This window comes from Colias eurytheme, chromosome 13 (genome assembly GCF_061535395.1).
Source record: "Colias eurytheme isolate Ceu_HAF_F1 chromosome 13, ilColEury1 Martin Lab GWU primary, whole genome shotgun sequence".
NCBI classification, from domain to species: domain Eukaryota; kingdom Metazoa; phylum Arthropoda; class Insecta; order Lepidoptera; family Pieridae; genus Colias; species Colias eurytheme.
Window position 1 is genome coordinate 7,638,705 of NC_142992.1, and position 21,721 is coordinate 7,660,425.

A 21,721-nucleotide genomic window follows, 5' to 3' on the forward strand; every position below is an offset into this window, starting at 1 on the left:
CATCATCATGGTTACCTTACTTGTTAAATTTGTTTGTTGAAAACTTGTTGAAAAATGATGAAAGTATTAGGAAAAGAACTTATTTAACATGATTGCTTAGTAAAATGATGATAAATTTGACGATTTTTGCCATTAAAATGATTCTTAACAGGTAAATGCATGAGTATTGAGGAATATTGTAAATAACGTAAATATACACTTGCCTGTGAAATTATAGGCCAGAATTTGGTGTCCAAAAACTTCTGCAATTTTTCACAATGCAATACATTATTAATATTCGGAAAATATTTATTAAATACGCAACAATATTAACTTAAATATTCGAAGCGACGCAATTTTTTTGACACTTATGCCATATTGTCAAAGTGAGAGTTGCTACAATTTTATTATGGTAACTACCCATAATCAGGGAGTATCGCTTTTTAATAATTGGTTCAGATACTTATTTTATTTAGCATAAATAATAACTGTCTCATCCAACAATGCTTCTGAATGACGTTGTTGGCAATTTATCAACAAACTCATGTACAAAAACTAACCTTTTGCACAGAATATTACAGCATACATAGTAGCCTTGGGAAAACTTCGTATTAACAGTGGCAATACCAAGTTAGGTGTGAAAGTGATAGAACACAACAATTTTCTTGTTACACGTCAAATGTTCATACCGAAATCTCCAGTGTATAAGATATAAGCTTCTTGACATAATACCTTCGTATAGAAATTTTCGATGCATAACGCGATTAATAATTAAGTACATTATTATGAATGATTTCGGCTTTAATAATCTAACTAACTAAACTAACTCCCTTTCACACCTAACTAACTACCTAGGTGTGAAAGGGGTAAAAAACATACAGGCGTCATTCAACTTCATATTTTCTTGTTACAAGTTAATGTTCATACTGAAATCTCCATTGTATTAGATAAGCTTCTTCTTGTCCTCAACGCACGGCAGGGGCAGGTAATTGAAAACTATCATTCTCTACCAATTAAAATTGTATGTAAAGTATGACCAGTAATATTATAATATAAATACTGTTAAAAATATATTATGTCGTTATTATATTTTATAGACCATGATTTTTAGTTTTTTCTTTTTCGAAAAAACCTGAATTTACAAACCTACAAGTTAATGTTCATAGTGCAATCTCCAGCTTCTTGGAAATAAACAATGAATTATGAAATTTGACAAAAATGAAGTAAGCATGAACATCAATATTATTACTTAAAATATTAATTGTAAAAAAATGTATAATATCATTGTGCAACTTACTACTATATATTTTATTCATGTTATAGTATATTACACATTTTAAGATTTAAATATGTATTTTAAATTTCTTTTTTAAATAGGAAAGAAGACGCGACTCATGTTAAACAGTCAAATCTACGAAGCATTTCTTATTTTACATTGGTAAATATACTTTATAAATTATAATAAAACGCTTTTATTCTATTTACTTGTATTTTTGTGAGATTGTTGAAATTTTCGATTTTGACTCATTAAACGGACGGAAATAGTATTAAATTCTAACTTTGTAGTTACACCATACCTAACAAAAAGTTGATTTTAATTAAGCAATGTTGACTAAGTACATAAAAGTAAATATTATTATTAGTAACTAGTTACATGAAATTTTTATGAATAGAAAATTTGAAATGATCATTTACCTAGGTACCTATCTACTTGGCTATATAATTACAGTTTCGATTTGCATCAAAATGGGATAAAATATTAATTGGAGTGGCGTTATTTGCGACATTTATTTCGGGAATTACTCTACCCTATGCCATTACATTGGTTGCGAATGTTTTTCAAAATATGATTAATTATGCAAAGGCAGATAAAAAGAACTTAATCAATGATAAATTTTTGCATGAGATGCACCTTTTTTCACTGAAGTACACGGGTGTAGGCGTTATTTTGTTGATGGGTGGATATCTTGGCACTGCATTGATGAACATCGCAGCTATAAATCAGGTAAACACGTATAATAGATAGCTGTACCTAACTATATGTATCTACCCCTACATCTGATGATTATTTTTCTTTAGTGTTTATTAAAATTACTTTAGCTATATAGTCATAATTCATTCTTCAAAATGCGTAAAGATAACGAAAACGTGACCACCAACCACGGAAATGTGACTATCGTATACATTTAACCTTTATTTCTCTTTGGTAGAATTTTATGAATGGAATTAGAATTAGCATGAGCATAGAAACGGAAATTTCTTGATTCAAATCCCGGTGTGGATTTACAAAAAAAAAGTACCTACTTGAACGATTCCATTACCTTTTTAGGTATTAAAAATTAGGCAAGAATATATAAAAGCTGCTTTAAATCAGGACTTCGCCTATTATGACCTTCATCAAACGGGTGACTTCGCATCAAAGATGGCAGAGTAAATAAAACAATGAATTCCGTATGTTTACGATAATAATATGGAATGTTGCTTATCTATTATTTATTATATTTCCTACCTTCAGGTGTCTGATATTTTAGTAGCCATAAAGTTTCTTCGTTCTTTCTTTTCTACATATTTTCATAAAATTGTAGATTTTTTTGTTGATTTTTTTTGAAACGAGGATTTTTTTATAGACCAGTTTATGCTCTAATTTATTGACAGTGACGTAATAAAACTGGAACAAGGAATAGGGGATAAGCTGTCGTCATTTGTTTACAATGCATCCGTGGCTCTGGGTTGTATCACCATGTCCATGATGAAAGGCTGGAAATTGGCCTTATTGTGTCTCACGCCTGCGCCTCTTACGTTCCTATTGGTGGGATTGACAGGCCGGGTATGTGGTTATGTACCTTATTTTTTGAATTTTTTGAAAACTGATATAATTATTGTGATGCACAGAAAATTTGCTGTAATAGTACAATCTGCATTTAGATGATAATGCTATGCACAGGTACTCTACTTGGAAGTTAAATCCTTTATTTTTTAAGTGTCATGCAGAGTCAGACTTTGATCTAAGGAGTCAGGTATATGGATACCGACTTTTGAAATTGAAATACTTTTTAAATAGGCAACCAAAGAGTTGATGACATTCCTAAATACGTAGGTAGGTAAATTTTAAGTCATATCTAAAATATCTAAAGTTTGTATTAAATAAAACTTTTATTCTAGATAGCTAATAATTTGTATAAGAGACAATCTCTCGCTAAAAGTGAAGCTAGTGCCGTTGCTGAAGAAGCTATCAGCTCAATAAGAACTGTGTACGCATTTAATGGACAGCAAAGGGAAGTAGAGAGATATAGAAAGTGTCTTATTAAAGCACGAAAAATACATATTCAAAAGGGTAATGTAAATAAAAAGATTCCATATCTTGTTATATTTAAAGTAGATAATAGATAGAGTTTAACATAATACATGTTATTGTCATTATGTTTACCTACGTTAGCGTGGTGAGTATAAGTGGAGTTGGACTACGAATCTTTGCAGTCATTATTGTGACCATTGCTTCCACGAAAAAATATTTAAATCATGGACAAATTTGAAATTACTGATTATCATATCGAATTTTAAAAAGCCATATTAGGTTCGAAAGTAATAATATTATCTACTTAATAAGATTTTATTTTTTAACACCAATTTCAGAGTGTTTTACTGGCTTATCAATGGGATTTTTATTTTTTTGCATATTCAGCTCATATGCATTATCATTTTACTTCGGAATATACCTTGTTATAAAAGAACCACAGAATTACAATGCAGATGTTATGTTTTCCGTGAGTAGCATTTAATATACAATTAACTTTTAGTGCGAATACGTATATTATGTTATCACTTACTTCACCGCTGCGCTGCGCTAGTCTCGGTCATAGAGTTAAAGTTAAACTTATACAAACCCGAAAAAGCCCGAAAGTCTCGGTTTCGCGGGATTAAAAATATACCTAGCCCTTTCTCGTTAGTGAATCGCACGCGGCTACGCCCGCGTTTTCAAAGAAAAACCCACATAGTCCCCGTTCCCGTGGGATTTCCGGGATAAAACCTATCCTATGAGTTAATCCAGGTTACCCACTATATGTGTGCTAAATTTCATTGTAATCGGTTCAGGTATTATTTGCGGGAAAGAGTAACAAACATACTAATTTATAACTCGAGGTTAGCAGGATAATCAAGGAAGATCTTTATCTTCCTTGATTATCCTGCTGATAAGTATAAGTACTTTTACTTGATTGCACGAAAGAACGATAATAATAAATTGTCTAGATAAAATTATAAAATTGATTTCATTAAATGATTCTTATAATATATTTTTTAAATATATGTAGGATGAATTATATTATCTTCTTTTATCATCGAAAAGTTTGGAAATAAGTACATACAGAACTTGTTTTAGTTTCAGTAAATATATTTTAGGTATTTTTTGGAGTGATGACAGCATTAGGTAATTTGGGGATGGTCGGTTCTCTTATGAACACATTTGGGTCGGCAAGGGGTGCTGGAGCGCAAATATTCCAAACGATCGATACTCGACCGACAATCAACCCTTTACTGGATTGCGGAATTAAGCCTAAAAACTTTGAAGCTCACGTGGAGTTGAGAAACGTCGTGTTCCATTATCCTTCGAGGCCGGATGTTCCTGTAAGACATAAATAAGAGAATAGTATATTATTTATAAAAATATAATATCATTTAGATCAATTTTTTTCAGGTATTAAAAGGTGTTAGTCTCATAGTGCAGCGAGGTCAGTCGGCTGCGTTGGTGGGTCCCTCTGGTTGCGGAAAATCTACTATAATTCAGCTTATATCAAGATATTATGATACCATCGATGGATCCGTAAATATTTTTTTGTACTACGCTTAGGGCCGGCGCAGATATGGCGGAGCGCAGCGCAGAACATTTTTCAGTGTCAAACTAGTATCGACATTGTTCTCATTAAAATAATATTCAAGAGCTCGATGCTCCTCCGGAATAAATTATTGTTATTTGATGCGCTACGCTCCGCCATATCTGCGCCGGGCTTAGAGTCTCAAACTAATGGTTAGGGAGCCAGGTGCAAATTTGGTTAACTATTTCCTCTCAAGAGATAATTCGTCAGACGCATGAGAGTATAGTATTATAAAGCCTCGTGAACGTCAGCTGGCGCTCGGTTGGGGGGGTGAGCGGTTGTAGCCTCCCACGCACATAGGAAAAAAAATACATTCATTCATTCATTTCCTCTCAGCTAAAAATTTGTCAAATTGTAGCTAACCCAATATCTCAACGAAAAAAATAGTCAGCTGGTTACAACATGGTGTATTATACGTCAGCTGGTGTCTCGAACATGAAAGTTAAATTTAAAGAAAAATTTATTTTCCGTTATTTCCTCTCAAACAAAAATTTACCTGATGATAGCTTATATGTAACTGTGGATAAATATATATGTCAGCTGGCTGTATCTTGGTGGAAAAACCGTCAGCTGATACGGGAGGCTACAACCGCTCTTCCCCCCAACCGAGCTCCAGCTGACGTTCACGAGGCTTCATAATACTATTAGGCCAGTGGAAATTAACATTAAATTCGCAAAGCACGATGTAGATTTGAATTTTTGGTATGTTGTTTGGATCAGTTAGGGTGATGTAAATCCCAATTTGCAACTTCGAAAAAGTTGTGCTCGCTGCGCACCACGTGATAAACTGCGAAAATTTTGGACTTTTTTCACTTTTTGCTCTAAAAGTCATAAACTATGCGTTTCCGACAAGTATGATTCAGTACATAAATTAAGGTTATTAAATTTGCAACAATTTAAGCCTAACCGCAGCTCTCTAAACCTTATAACGACTAAACTGTGGCCATTCGAAGATGGTTCATTTTTCCCGAAATATTGAAATTTTTAGTTTTGCTCCCGTTTGAAGCAAAATATTGGCAAAAACCGCTCGTTCTATGAGAAGTTCGTATAATAAATTTGTAGTGCATTTAATTTTCTTTCATAAGAGCATAGAATAAAGTCTGTGAGACAAATATTTCACACACAATATCTGAAAAACAAAAAGAAGGTAGAAATAGATTTTTAAAGAATTGAAACTGAGAGCATATAAAATCATAAAAAGAATAATACTTTTTCATTTGCAGGATAGGTAATTAACAAAATTACAAAATTTGGGAAAGTAGGAAAAAAGATTATACGCAAATAATAAACTGCGAAAATTTTGGACTTTTTTCACTTTTTGCTCTAAAAGTCATAAACTATGCGTTTCCGACAAGTATCATTCAGTACATAAATTAAGGTTATTAAATTTGCAACAATTTAAGCCTGATTAAAGCTCTCTAAATCTTATAGCGACTAAACTGTGGCCATTCGAAGATGGTTCATTTTTCCCGAAATATTGAAATTTTTAGTTTTGCTCCCGTTTGAAGCAAAATATTGGCAAAAACCGCTCGTTCTATGAGAAGGTCGTATAATAAAGTTGTAGTGCATTTAATTTTCTTTCATTAGAGCATAGAACAAAGTCTGTGAGACAAATAGTTCACTCACAATATCTGAAAAACAAAAAGAAGGTAGAAATAGATTTTTAAAGAATTGAAACTGAGGGCATATAAAATCATAAAAAGGATAATACTTTTTCATTTGCAGTATAAGTAATTAACAAAATTACAAAGCTAATTAAATTTGCAACAATTTAAGCCAAACCGCAGCTCTCTAAACCTTATAACAACTAAGCTGTGGCCTTTCAAAGATAGTCAGTTTTTCCCGAAAATTTCAAATTTTTAGTTTTGCTCCCGTTTGAACCAAAATATTGGCAAAAACCGCTCGTTCTATGAGAAAGTCGTATAATAAAGTTGTAGTGCATTTAATTTTCTTTCATTAGAGCATAGAACAAAGTCTGTGAGACAAATAGTTCACTCACAATATCTGAAAAACAAAAAGAAGGTAGAAATAGATTTTTAAAGAATTGAAACTGAGGGCATATAAAATCATAAAAAGGATAATACTTTTTCATTTGCAGGATAGGTAATTAACAAAATTAAATTTTCTACAACTTTATTTTATGACCTTCTCATAGAACGAGCGGTTTTGCCAATATTTTGGTTCAAACGGGAGCAAAACTAAAAATTTGAAAATTTCGGGAAAAACTGACTATCTTTGAAAGGCCACAGCTTAGTTGTTATAAGGTTTAGAGAGCTGCGGTTAGGCTTAAATTGTTGCAAATTTAATTATCTTTGTAATTTTGTTAATTACCTATCCTGCAAATGAAAAAGTATTATCCTTTTTATGATTTTATATGCCCTCAGTTTCAATTCTTTAAAAATCTATTTCTACCTTCTTTTTGTTTTTCAGATATTGTGAGTGAACTATTTGTCTCACAAACTTTGTTCTATGCTCTTATGAAAGAAAATTAAATGCACTACAACTTTATTATACGAACTTCTCATAGTACGAGCGGTTTTTGCCAATATTTTGCTTCAAACGGGAGCAAAACTAAAAATTTCAATATTTCGGGAAAAATGAACCATCTTCGAATGGCCACAGTTTAGTCGTTATAAGGTTTAGAGAGCTGCGGTTAGGCTTAAATTGTTGCAAATTTAATAACCTTAATTTATGTACTGAATCATACTTGTCGGAAACGCATAGTTTATGACTTTTAGAGCAAAAAGTGAAAAAAGTCCAAAATTTTCGCAGTTTATCACGTGGTGCGCAGCGAGCACAACTTTTTCGAAGTTGCAAATTGGGATTTACATCACCCTAACTGATCCAAACAACATACCAAAAATTCAAATCTACATCGTGCTTTGCGAATTTAGGGTTTTTTAGTGTCGATTTCTACTGGCCTATATACTTTGATGCATTTTACTAATTACCGCTTGAGAGGAACTTGGTCATAAAATCTGCTGCTGGCTCCCGGACCAAATAGTCATTTAGAAACAAATGAGCTGATAATAAAGAACGACCAATGACTCACTTGTTATCTCATTTAATATGGCATAGTAAGTCACGTTTTATGAATGTAGGTGCTTTTGGACGGACACAATGTAAAGGATTTATCTGTGCGATGGCTGCGAGCCCAGATTGGCTTGGTGTGGCAGGAACCAGTGCTCTTTAGTGCTACTATCCGTAATAACATACGTTATGGACGCGAAGAAGCGTCTGATGAAGATATTGAAAATGCCGCTAAACAGGCTTACGCACATGAATTTATCACGAAATTGCCCAATGTAATTAATATTTTTTCTATTTGATGATTTAAAACATATTTCTTTTCTAACAAACGTTGTTGAACTAACTATCCTATACCTATTATTACTAGAAGAACAAATCAAATTCGTTCTTAAAAAAATGTTTTTTTTTCTTCAAAATTTGGCATTTTCTTAAGCCAGAGTGCAACCTTTACTATGCCTGGGGTCTAGGGCTATGACACATATGTCGGCGAGCGCGGCGCGTCGCTGTCCGGCGGGCAGAAGCAGCGCATCGCGATCGCGCGCGCGCTCGTGCGCAACCCGCACATTCTGCTGCTGGACGAAGCGACCAGCGCACTCGACACCTCCTCTGAGGCCAAAGTGCAACGAGCCCTCGATAAGGTGCATGTTGTCCATAGCTCATTGTATGATCCAAAATTGACACTGAAGAAAACGAATAAACCAAAAAATTCTTTCAGATTACAGAGTCCAGTAAATAATTACCTACTGAAGTAAACATTTTCATGTTTGATTTTAGGCTACCGAGGGTCGTACAACGTTAATAATAGCGCATCGTTTGTCAACAATACGCAATGTGGATATTATATACGTGTTGCATGAAGGCGAAGTTGTCGAATCTGGAAATCATATACAACTTCTAAATTTACAGGGGTATTATTATAAAATGTATCAACGTGGTGATCAAAACAGGGATAATCTTCGAGTTATGAGTGATGGCAAGTATTTAACGGTTTTGTTTTTAAAACTTACTGTAATTTGAATAGATATATGTATTAATTGTTAGTTATATTATATGTTATGTATAAATCATAAAAACGTAAAATCATCGCGTTTTCTAAGCGCATTATCATGTACGTCAGGTAATATTTTGTGTTTAAGGAGATAATCAGGTAATTTTTCGTATTTTTGCAGATAATTTTATAAGTCGGCAAGTATCCCAGATTTCGGAACACGATGGTGACAAGTTTGATTCAATACTCGTTAGTAAATTTGTATCTGAACCTTTGCACATTATTTGCTTTGCCCTTTGCTATGCCCTTTAGTTTATCCATTTAATATTGTTTTAAAAAGTTGATTCATGCAATCTTATCAATATTATTCACCAGCAACCTAATGGGAATTAAAATTCACATATTTGTTTGAATGTAACATATTATTTGTGAAATGTAAATGTTACATATTAGTGTTACAATTATAAATTTTAACGGATTGAGGGAATATTTTCAGTTGTTTATGAAGCCGTTCTTAAAATTGCAATGTCTGCAGATTTATCCGTTAAATTTGAAAACCTTTGTGAAATCTTTTTTTGTGGTTCACAAACATATAATATAATTTCAACCTTTTAGGTAGAAAAAGAAGAGGAACGCAAAGCACCACCCCTCTCTTTCTGGCGTGTGGTAACACTTAACGCCCCTGAATGGAAGTTGGTTACGTTAGGCTGTTTGTGCTCTATTGTCAGTGGTTTCTCTATACCCTTATTCATCGTCCTTTTTGGTGATCTCTTTGGTGTGAGTTTTATTTTTATGTAAGTAGAAGCTTTTTTTTGCAGGAATAGTGAGATAAGCCTAATTGCTATCGAATGACTTTATCCTTCTCTAATTGGGTAGGATGATCCTACCTTACGCCTGTCACTCCTGTGACCGTGATTTTTTGATTTGAGACCTTGATTTTTTGGTCTATTGCTATACTTATTATAAAGCACATCACAGCTTTAATGTAATTAACAAATACGATATCCTTAATCAAACAAAACTTTTAATATACATATGTAATTTTTCCTTTTATTAAAATACATATAGGTGAGACAAGTTCATTCATTAAAACATATTTTTCTTTACTCGTAGGCCATGTCGAATACAAATCCAAAGGAACTTATGAATAAAGTAGAAAAAATATCTCTTTCCTGTATAATGATTGGCTGTGCCATTGGACTTGCTAATTTGATTGAGGTTAATTTTATAATTTTTTTCAAATACTGAAAGAAGCAGCAGATCGCTAGTCGCAACATTTTTAGTTGATTCCATGAAAACTTAGCGTGATAATTGGTGATAATAATACAAGGAGTCCAAGACTTAAGTTGTTTTTATACATATTTATCTATGTTATAGACCATTTCATTCGGTGCTGCAGGAGCATATCTAACTGAGAGACTTCGATTAAAAATGTTCACACATTTATTACATCAACATGTGGGCTATTTCGATGACCGTGCGCATTCTACTGGTGCGTTATGCGCGCGACTTTCTTCAGAGGCTGCGTATGTGCAAGGGGTTAGTGTGGTACAGCCTTTATACGTAAACCATTCAGGAAAATTGATTGGTTTCCATGTGAAATGAGGCTCATCTTCTTTTGAATATCTTTTCTTTATCTGTTATGACACTATAATATAATAATTTTGTGAATGTATATTTTTATTTTTAATGCAGGCGACCGGCCAGCAAGTGGGCATAATATTGCAAGGTATGGGTTCCGTAGGGCTGGCATTTTTTTTGGCGATGTGGTTTGAATGGCGAGTGGGTTTAGTCGTGCTGTGCTTCACACCAGTCATTGCATTTGTCATTTGGCAGCAGAGCAAGGCCACAGATAAGGAATCCACCGGATATGCAACGGCGCTTGAAGCTAGCACAAAGGTTTACAAAAAATTGGTATACCTAGATAATACTTATCTATCATTATCTATACGTTTTTTTGAAATATTTTATTTTAGTTATTGTTTTACGTAAAATGAATAAGCATTATCTAAATCTATAGACAGATTGCAATCTGTATAAATTGATAACACGTATACAATGCATTTTTATCTCGTTGGAAAAGTATTAATTGTTCTTTAATATTATTAAAATCGAGTTCTCTTGTGTACCTAATTTCTATTGGGATTAACCTCAATTCATGATTAACTATATTATCAAACTAGTAACTAGACTATCATACAGTTAATCATGAATTACAATGTACATCGTAGTTAAAATCGAAACTAAAACTAAACATAGGAATTGGTAATCGGTTGATAACAAAACCACTGAAATCAGGTGGCAGTCGAAGCGGTATCCAATATTCGAACAGTGGCAGCCCTAGGTCAAGAGGCGAGTATCGTAGCGCAGTACAGTGAGTTGCTCGAGCCCGCGGTGCGTGCGGCGAGGCGCGCGGCGCACTGGCGCGGCCTCGTCACGGGACTATCGCGGTCCATGTTCAACTTCGTGAACGCCGCTGCACTCACGTATGGTGGACATCTCATCGTGACAGACGGCATCGCGTGCGAAGATGTTCTCGTGTAAATAGTTTAGCTTATTGTGTGTTAACATTAGTATTAATGTTACATTAGCTGATCCAAACGTTTTGCCAGGATGTCCTTGTCATTCAGGGATGTACAAAATAGTTTCAGAACAGCTATCGAATATTAACAAAAAAATAAAAAAAATCCAATTCTTGGGAGGCAGGAACATTTGGGCAACTATCTCGTCTTTCAATCCTGATAAGTAGCAATAGAATAATCTGAATAGACGTAATTGCAACTTCAGAAGTGTAACTCTAATAGGCTTTTAAAAAATAATTAATCAACGCTATAGCCTATAGCATTGTTTAATTGTTGATTTTTAGTGAGAGATAAAACTCCAGTCAAGTAAAAATATGAAGAAACCATTTTGATCTATAAAGTTTTCACTTGTTGTTGATGTTGACATAATGATTTCAGTACAACCCAGTCGTTACAAATGGCGTCTAATCAGGCACAGAATGCTTTCACTTATGCACCTGATTTCCAAAGAGGTGTGAGAGCAGCTTCTAGAATTATAGACCTGCTAAATACAAAACCTAAGATCTTGGAACCAAACGTCCCAGCTATAGACCATTTTGTTAGTATTCTCAATTTTTATTGGTTTTAAGCAAATGGCGAAAAATTATTCTGAATTTTATCTACTTAAACCTCTTGCTATCTATGACAACCTAGAAATATTATAGTAATGTTAAATATGTGCTAGACATGCTGCTCGAAACCTCAATCCACTGCTTCACGAAAGATTGAGCTAGGTATACTTAATCTAAAATATTCCACGTACCTAGGTAAAATAATTTTCTCCCATAATATTGTAGCAAGCCTATGGGGAAGCTACGTTTCAAAATGTGGACTTTAAATATCCGACCCGACCAACTGTCAATGTACTGCAAGGACTCGATTTTCAGGTATATAATTCGCTATATAGGAAGTCTAATTTCATTAAATTTTTTATTAATACTCGCATCTGATACTTCCATAGCCATGGAATGTTTTGCGAGTTCGTTCATTCGTTTATCAATAAAATTAATAAGAATATTTTATTAATATTACAAGTTATATTGACTCAAGAATTGTTTACAGATAGAATGTGGTAAGACCATAGCAATTGTTGGAAAAAGTGGATGTGGAAAAAGTACCATCATACAACTGTTGATGAGATACTACGATCCTGATCAGGGATGCATTGTGAGTTAATAGCTTTGCACCTGGGTTGTACCTATCCGCGGACAAACCCTCTTGTCTATTATTCAACCATTCAGATGTTGATTTTGTTAAATAATGTGTTATAATATGTTGACCCTGACTATTTAACTATGTTTTCATTCCAAATATCAGCAAAATCGGTGAATTGATTAAGCCGTGTAAGCGCAACAGAATTTTGATAGTAAAATTTTAGAATTAGTTCAATTTAATATAGCTTGCATGACTAGTTGAAAATTAGTAACTATCTGATGAATAAAATACTTTTAATGCTAGATGTTAGATGGAACACCGCTACCGCAGTTGCGTATGGACCAAATTAGAGATTGCATTGGGCTTGTGTCTCAAGAACCAACTCTGTTTGACCGATCTATAAGAGACAATATAGCGTATGGCGCAATTTCCAAGAACATCAGCCAGCAAGAGATTGTGGACGCCGCCCGAATGGCCAATATTCACGAATTTATTATATCTTTGCCAAAGGTATTTTTCAATTATTATTAATCAACGTTATTGATTATTTAAATGAATTGAATGGCTTTTGTACGCAACATAGCATTCCATTACAAGGAATCATCAATTTGCTTGTTAAAATGTAGGCATCTGAAATTTAGTGCATTTGCCACATACCTTCTTTAATATTATAGATACTATATCAGTTACTTGTTCTGTGGTACTATAATTTATTTTAATTGCTCTTTAATAACACTATGCATTATTAACTGGCTTCTATCATATGATAGGCTACGAAATTTATGAATGTGGTGAATAGGTTTCCATTTAAATAGTGTCTATTTGATTTTTTTTCAAAAGTCATCTAATTTTTAGGGATATGAAACATACATAGGATCCAAAGGCATTCAATTGTCCGGAGGTCAGAAGCAAAGGGTTGCTATAGCTCGAGCGCTTATACGCCATCCGAAGATACTACTTTTGGATGAAGCTACGAGCGCTCTGGACACGGAGAGCGAAAAGGTTAATACCAGTATTATATTTTAAGAATACTGCACTAGACTCTAGCTCTTATAGATTTCTTGCCCACACAGTAAAATTAATGTACTCGCATGAAGTTATTTATTTATCTAGTCACTAGTATCATTGCTAGTGTATTAAAGTTAACACGGCTAATGGTTGGTTTTTTTCTATATTCTGGTTAGGAATGCTCTGTAGGCACAGAAAAGATGTTACTATATTACGCTAGTCTTTTGTTGTAGGTAAATAAACTTGTTGCATAGGTATATTGTATCGATCGAATACATATTTTGAAGTGAAACTTCTTTAAGTGCGCTGAGGTCGCGTCATGGCATGGAGCATCGACCACACAACCACAGTGGTTGTGTGGTCGATGGCATGGAGTAAGGCGACGGTTTTGCAATCGTTGAATCTTGCCAAAGAAGTTTCACTTCTGACACGCTCTTTTTTTGTTCTTTCGTGTATCGATTGTCGCTTGCCAACAAATATAATAGGTGTTAAAGGAAGCACATTGAGTGCAGGTGGTACAAGAAGCGCTGGACGCGGCGAAGGCGGGGCGCACGTGCGTGATGATCGCGCACCGGCTGAGCACCGTGCGCGACGCCGACCGCATCTGCGTGCTGCACGCCGGCCGCGTCGCCGAGAGCGGCTCGCACGACCGCCTGCTCGCGCTCAAGGGACTCTACTACGATATGATGCGCAAATAATGTGCTAATCTGTGGTGCTAATGCTAAATATTGTCGATAAATGAAATAAAACTGTATGTTTATTGGTTACTTGGTGTTTTTTTGGTCGAATTTTATAAATCCTATACAATCTTCAATCTCTATCTCTAAACCAATAATAATTAGCACTAGCTATGCATGCATAGCATGCATAGCATAGCATGTAGATAATATTTTACAAAAGGTAAACTTTTGTAAAATATTATCTACATGACAGGTTACTCACATAGTCACATACCTAAGTACTACATTATAATATGTAGGTACTAGGTACATGTAATTTGTTGGGATTATTACTAAATGATTGTTACTTTATTAAAAAAAAATACTTAAAGTTAAATTGAGAAACTCCTTTTTTTCGAGTCAGTTTAAAATAGATAACCGAAGGTATTTCTTTGTATTTTTTTAGCCAATTAGTAAAGACTAAAGATATTATAGTTTTCCCCTCATTTGATTTATCAATTTTGAAACAGACATTTCATCGATAACCAATACGGTATAAATTATAATCTATAACAATCACAGAACAGTAAAAACAAAATGATACAATAAAAGTACAGGATGTAGGTAATCACAGTATTACAATATTGTAATACTGTGCTGTACGTAATTTTGTTAGTTATTTCAATTAACGAGCGCGCGTGGCAAATGAATTTATCTTGCACAATATAATATTCATTTCAGGGTAGGTACATTAACCTTCGTATAGGAGTAAATAAAACACGTGGGCCTGGATCGCATATTTTATTTCAAAATAGGTACATGGTCAGGATTACCGACTACATATAAGTTCAAAATGGCCAACCTGAAACAAAAAGAATAGTGTTAAACAAAAATCATAAGTTTATAATTAAGCAGAATACCTTACCTACTTACTCACTTTTAATAATTTTCTTATGTTTGTCTAATTCTAACATCTAATGTTATAAAGCTGAAGAGTTTGTTTGTTTGAACGCGCTAATCTCGGGAACTACTACTGGCCCGATTTGAAAAATTATTTCGGTGTTAGATAGCCCATTTATCGAGGAAGGTGTGGGGACTCAACAGGAGTGGAGCCACGGGGGTGAAACCGCGCGGAGCAGCTATACTAAAGGATATAACAACAGGAGTCGCTAGTGTATAATCCCTGATGATTGCCATTGATTATTTGTACTTAGGTATCTATTTAAATTTTGAAATAAAAAATAAATTTTATGTAACTAATCCATCTATAAAAAAATCAATTAAGTACATATACATATATATAATTCGTTAGTGTCAATAAATCTCGAGAACGGCTGGGCCAATTTAGCTGATAAATAATTAAAATATGGGTATTGGAGAATTTTCAGATATACTAAACTACCAACTTGACAGATTTAATAAACTTGTTTCAAAATTGTTTCACTTCGAGTAAATCCAAAGGTCAGTAATACCACAAATTATACAAATTACCTAAGGAGTAGGTGCAACCATGGCGGCCGCAGTCAGCTTGGATATAATGCTTCCTGCGACCAAATTGCCGTAGTACGACTGGGCCCCTGCAGCGACCGAACCGGCCGCTATGCCCGCGTTGCCGAAGCCCAACATGGGCGCTACCCAAGCGGTCGCCAGACCACCTGTGGCGTATATAGCCGCGCCACCGACAACGTTCACAGCTATTGCCGCAAGAAGCCCCATTTCTGGAAGAAAACAATATTATAAATAAATAAATATTTCAGTACAATTTTCACACACGGCACGATCTGATCCCATACTAAGTTTTCGCTTGTGTTATGGAAACCAGATGGCTGATAAACATACATATATAATTTTAAATAAATACTTAAATAGATAATTAATTTAAGTATTTAATAAGTATCTAATGATTCAAAATTTCAAAGCAAAAACAAACTTTTTTTTTTCATAATCCTTTTAATATAAACAAAAGAAAGTATTTTAACTTAAAACAGGCTTAAACTTACACGGCAGAATGCGTTTGAATGTTTTTTTTTTTTGTTTGAAGCGTTCGTTTTTACTACTTACCAAAAATTTAAGAACTGTGAAAAATATAATATTTTGTATAATAGTTTGTATAATTCATAAATAATAATACCTAGGTACCTATACCTATACACAAAAGTCTACCCAAGTGGAGGGGCGGCTTATTAGACAACTATACAAAATGAATAATAATAAAGGAAAATTTAATAATAGTCGTGATTTATTGCACGCCTCATAAGCGAAGCGTTGAGGTGGGTACTACTTGTATACGTAGTATATTATTATTAGTCTGTGGTACTACTGTCGCTTCGCGCAAAACATCTGATTTTTCAAACTTAAAATGTCTTTATGTATCATACATTGCACTTGTAAGATAATACATACACACACATATTAAGAAAAAACACTATTTTTAACATTCATGATATTTTTGATGTCATTTTTGTTATTTAAACTAGTTAAAAAACAGTTTAAAAAAGTTTTGTCTTGGACGTCCGTGTGTCTGTATGTGCGGATCCTTTTTCTTGTTAACACGATAGCGACCGAAATACTTTACTAATCGAGTCTTTTTTTTTCTCTTATAACGCTTGAGTATGCTCAGGAATAGAACCCTTTCATTTTTCAGGGTCTGATTCGATGTGGTTTAATTGTTATTAAATAAACAAAAATAATAATTAATAAATAATTATTAAGAAAAATTATGAGGCGTGCACTTTTGGATTTTCCAAATTATTTTATGTTATTATTATTTTAGTAAGAACAATGAATAGCAATACACACACCCGGCGTCTTCGCAAATAACATTAAATTTATTCTAAAATTAAATTTTAATGAATAAAGTCATTAATTAATTAACAAACGTATGTACTTATAATATTCGTACTCAAAATTAGTTATTAGATACAATATTATATTATTAAGATGTAATTACCTTTAGGTATACGTTGTTAATCCTTGGAAGAAGGTCCCTCGAGACACAACACCGACGGGTGCACGACTCACTGAAGAATTTGATTCTGTTGGCACTTGGCAGGCGGCAGCTGGCTGCCTAGCAGCTAGCTATGCACGAATGACGAAACGCAGTTATATTCGATAACGAATCCGGAATCATTATCTCGCATGCACTCACTTGAACAGTCACTGTACGAGTGTTACCAGATGCGAAATTTTTGCCTGCAATGTATCATCTTTAAAAATAATCAAATTAGAGTGTTTGTAATAGGTACCTAACCTTATTTTCTAAATGCTTATAAATTATTAATGTATGTTAGTATGTACAATGGTATATATACCAAAATAACATTTATACAATTTTTAACCTACTTCAAAAAATTAAAGGTTCTATCAATTCGACTGTATTTTTTTGGATTTGTTATGTTGTTGCATTGATTTTCACGGGACGTTCACTAGCTGATAGTTGATATAATAAGGATTAACATAGAGTATACTTAAATAATTCTACCACGACGAAGTCACGGGCACAGCTAGTATGCAATAAAACTAATAAAATATTTTCCTATAATGGAAGTTTTCAAAATAGATTACTGCAATTGAATAAATTGTCTCGTTTTCGTACTTGTTGTTCCTTTTTCATAAACATCAATATCTGCAAAATCTAGACAGGGTTGATGTTACAATTCAATGTAAGTATTTCAAGGTACAAGAGTGCATAAATGGGTAATTTATTGCGTGTGTTTTTAATTTATGTTAAAATTATACTAAAAAATATTTACAAGATACGTACATACGTAATTTAATCAACTTAACTTTATTGTTTTTTGTTTTCCACGGTTTGCCTATATTTTGGCAAATACCAAAATTCTGGTATCCCAGTTAAGTATCATTGATTATAATATTGTCTATAGACAGTATTCCTTTATGTTCTTTTAACATTCGGGGAAGCCCCGAACAAAGTTATAAATGTATATTTGCGCCATCTCTTGTTGAATTAACAAATTAAAAACATGATCTATTATAAACAATTTTAGATACAGAACAGTTTATTTGATAAATGCATTAAGTCACCTTTATATTACAATTTATCTTCAACTTTAAATTTTTTACTGATAATTGTTAGTACTACTAGCATATTGCATATATTAATATATTATATATTCTGTTAACTGTACTTAATAGTTAATATGCACATATGGATATATTATGATGTAATTATTAATAAGGTGTATATAACTATTATTAGAATTGAAAAATAAGGTAATTTTCGTCATCAAAACACGTAAATTAGAAAGTATTTGGTACATATTATTACAATACATAGGTATATATATTGTTAATTTTGTACCCATTTTTAATCCAACGCCATCTATTGGTAAGTACTTTAATTACAGCGGCTAAATAAAATACGTTGGTGATAAAAATACGATAGTGCAATACTTTACCTACAGATGGTATTCTTAAAATATTGGCAGGCCGGTTGGCTTAATAGAGACTCCGCCTTCGAAGAATTTGAATCGCCAGAGGTCGTGGGCTCGATTCCCACCCAGGGCAAATATTTGTGTGACGAACATCGATGTTTCCTCTATGACTGAGAGTTAATTATCTTTAGAGTATAGTTATTTAAATTATATAATATGTATGTTTATCAGCCAAACAAAACAAAAGCGAAAACAGCGAAAAGCTTAGTATGGGATCTATCACAGGATCAGATCGTCCCGTGTGTGAAAAATGTACTAAAATATTTTATTTATTAAAGTCTCATTACTAGCATTCTTTCTGTGTGAAAATGGTTTCCACATTTAAAAGATAAAGATATAAGAAGAAAAAATATTTAAAACTCAAAAAATATTTAAAATTTAAAGTAACTCGAAGAAGGAAGGGGAGATAATATTAAGTAAATAATTTAAGCAGTAGGTATAAATAAAATATGTAAAATATGTATTCAAGCCGCGGACGATAAATCAAAAAATTTCAGTTGTTCAGAAGATATAAATAAAAAATTGCCATACATTGTCACAAATCAAATAGAATTTTACTAATTCATAAATGTAGGTCTTATACTGATATATCGTAGCACTAGCTTTCAGCCCGCGGCTTCGCCCGCGTTTTCAAAGAAAAACTCGTTCCCGTGGGATTTCCGGGTTATAAAACCTATCCTATGTGTTAATCCAAGTTACCCTCTATATGTGTGCTTAATTTCATTGTAATCGGTTCAGTAGTATTTGCGTGAAAGAGTTACAAACATCCATACATACAAACTTTCGCTTTTATAATAGTACTAGCGCTCCGCCCCGGCTTCGCCCGTGGTACATATTTATGTTTTCTCTACATAAGAACCATCCTGGTACCGTACTTCAAGGAATATAATAAAAAAAGAATTATCGAAATCGGTCCACCCGTTCTCGAGTTATGCGCTTACCAACACATTTTGCGATTCATTTTTATATTATAGATTAGGATTATGCAAGCAACACCTTACACCTTACCGCACCTAGACAAGAATAATGCGTAGAGAAAACCCGAGGTAATTTATGGCATCGACATACCTACTAGTTACTATCATACTACAAACTACAGAGTAACATTCTGAGCTTCCCGCAACTGATGATGAAGCTATTAGCGTTGCCTCACTTCGCTTTTACATCAAACTACGTATAGGTATATTAAGAAGAGCTGGAACGTCAACACATTTACACATTGCACATGTTAGGCCGGGAGATACTGACACAAAATTTCGGGTCATTTGTAACAGGATGGCTGTCTAGAGGGGTCTTAGTACGCAATGACAAAAAGAAAAATGATGGTCAGAACGCTGTTACCGGCGGACTAAAAATTAGTGCCATACTGCTATAAATCGTTCAAACTACGAATAAAATCTTACAATAAGAAAAAAATGTGTATAAGATTTTTTTCTTATTGTATTCGCCACCTCCCACAGGTATGGCATTATCACACTTCTATTTATAATCATTCAGGAGTTGTTGAAAAAAAAAATGTAAGGTGGTACAAATCGTTTGCCGAGAAAAAAAAATTCAAAAATTTGCAGATTTTCCGCGGTATGGCGACCATTTGGAATCGTCCGAAAAGTATGGCATGGCGATTTTAGTAAATGGCAGCACGACGATGGTTACCTGTGCAAAAGTGAGCCCGGTACAAATGGTTGAATTGTTTTTTTTAAATCAACGCATTCACGTCGGTATGGCGGACTGTAAGTCACATCGTAACTGTATGGCATGACACTACCGCCTACATCTTTTTTAAGGGCTATCGGTAAATTCTAAAATTTTTGTTTTACAAATCGTTGGACTTTCGCTATTTATCCGACGACTGTGACTAACGCCCACGCGACTAGTCCACCGGTACCAGCGTTCTGAGTTCTGACCATCATTTTTCTTTTAGTCATTGCGTAATAAGACCTCTGTAGAACCGCCATTCTGTTACAAATGACCCGAAATTTTGTGTCAGTATCTCCCGGCCTATGTATGTGTCATATTTTGCAATTGTTTATAAATACAGGGTGATGTAATTGGTGTAGTACGAATATCTAAAAATCTATGAAGAATTTTGTGATACAGTAAATGGAAGAATTATAGACTACTAGATTTCCACCCGCGGCTTCACCCGCGTTTTCAAAGGAAAACCCGCATAGTTCCCGTTCCCGTGGGATTTCCGGGATAAAACCTATCCTATGTGTTAAGCCAAGTTACCCTCTATATGTGTGCTAAATATTACTAATTAATAATCAGAGTTATCACGTAATTATTAAAAAAAATAAGCCAAACTATACACAATTTTTACCTACTTGATGCAATCCTCAAAGATCATGGACATAGTGTAATGCACCTTCCACCATACCATCCAGAACTCAACCCAATAGAGTTACTATGGGCACAGTATTACAATATTATTTCCTACAGTAAGGAATCGCCTTTGATGTCGCGCGATGCCGCCGCCAGCGTAGGTACTTACGCTGCCACACGAAAATACGCTAGGGTTGCAACAAATGGGAAATAAAACAATTGTGATTATTAATATTATGATGAAATCTTTATTCATATGTACATTCAAAATAATTGCGATTATTAAATCTGATGTAATTATTTGTTCATAAATATATAATTACCGATATTGCACTGCTAAATATTATTTACGTGGACACTTTATTTTTGGATGTTCTTAATTGTATATTATAACATTTAACTAAGTAATGCATTCGCATTGGGATGTACAATCTGATTAGAAAATAATGAGGACAACATATACATAGCTTTGATTTTAATTCAACAGATACAATTAATACAATCTTTCTGAAATATTGCTTCTTTCTGGGATTTCAATGTAGATTTACATCCGTAAACCGAACAGTTTGTGCGCGCCATAATAGAATAATATGTAAGTACCTATGTATAATAAAATTATTACACAAAAAATACGACTGCGTCATCCTTTCGCGCTAGGTAAAGCAAACTAAGCGTGTTTGCTTTACGCGGCCCG

The 21,721-nt window shown here is 33.8% G+C and overlaps 2 protein-coding genes across 9 annotated transcripts; one reads left to right on the forward strand and one right to left on the reverse strand.

Moving 5' to 3' along the window:
- The first annotated feature begins 1,181 nt into the window (after nucleotides 1-1,181).
- On the forward strand, nucleotides 1,182-14,436 carry LOC149903518 (ATP-dependent translocase ABCB1-like). 8 transcript variants are annotated; one of them, XM_090108765.1, is made up of 23 exons: nucleotides 1,216-1,417; nucleotides 1,709-1,984; nucleotides 2,309-2,409; nucleotides 2,635-2,806; nucleotides 3,142-3,313; nucleotides 3,613-3,743; nucleotides 4,378-4,602; nucleotides 4,673-4,798; nucleotides 7,952-8,155; nucleotides 8,348-8,518; nucleotides 8,655-8,853; nucleotides 9,050-9,117; nucleotides 9,484-9,645; nucleotides 9,982-10,086; nucleotides 10,246-10,407; nucleotides 10,564-10,767; nucleotides 11,167-11,408; nucleotides 11,829-11,988; nucleotides 12,227-12,316; nucleotides 12,492-12,596; nucleotides 12,888-13,094; nucleotides 13,440-13,586; nucleotides 14,105-14,436. In XM_090108765.1, the coding sequence occupies exons 2-23, from the start codon at nucleotides 1,826-1,828 to the stop codon at nucleotides 14,288-14,290; spliced, it is 3,498 nt and encodes a 1,165-aa protein (XP_089964891.1). In that variant the 5' UTR covers nucleotides 1,216-1,417; nucleotides 1,709-1,825; the 3' UTR covers nucleotides 14,291-14,436. The 8 variants fall into 8 exon arrangements, with proteins under 8 accessions (XP_089964892.1, XP_089964899.1, XP_089964891.1 ...); XM_090108766.1 differs by lacking the exons at nucleotides 1,709-1,984; nucleotides 2,309-2,409 and adding an exon at nucleotides 1,182-1,202 and having other exon boundaries at nucleotides 1,357-1,417; XM_090108767.1 differs by lacking the exons at nucleotides 1,709-1,984; nucleotides 2,309-2,409.
- A 602-nt stretch (nucleotides 14,437-15,038) lies between these two features.
- LOC149903519 (uncharacterized) lies at nucleotides 15,039-17,361 on the reverse strand. Its single transcript, XM_090108774.1, has 3 exons — nucleotides 17,202-17,361; nucleotides 15,743-15,969; nucleotides 15,039-15,113 (listed from the first exon to the last, which is right to left on the reverse strand). The coding sequence occupies exon 2, from the start codon at nucleotides 15,965-15,967 to the stop codon at nucleotides 15,743-15,745; it is 225 nt and encodes a 74-aa protein (XP_089964900.1). The 5' UTR covers nucleotides 15,968-15,969; nucleotides 17,202-17,361; the 3' UTR covers nucleotides 15,039-15,113.
- Nucleotides 17,362-21,721: the final 4,360 nt, after the last annotated feature.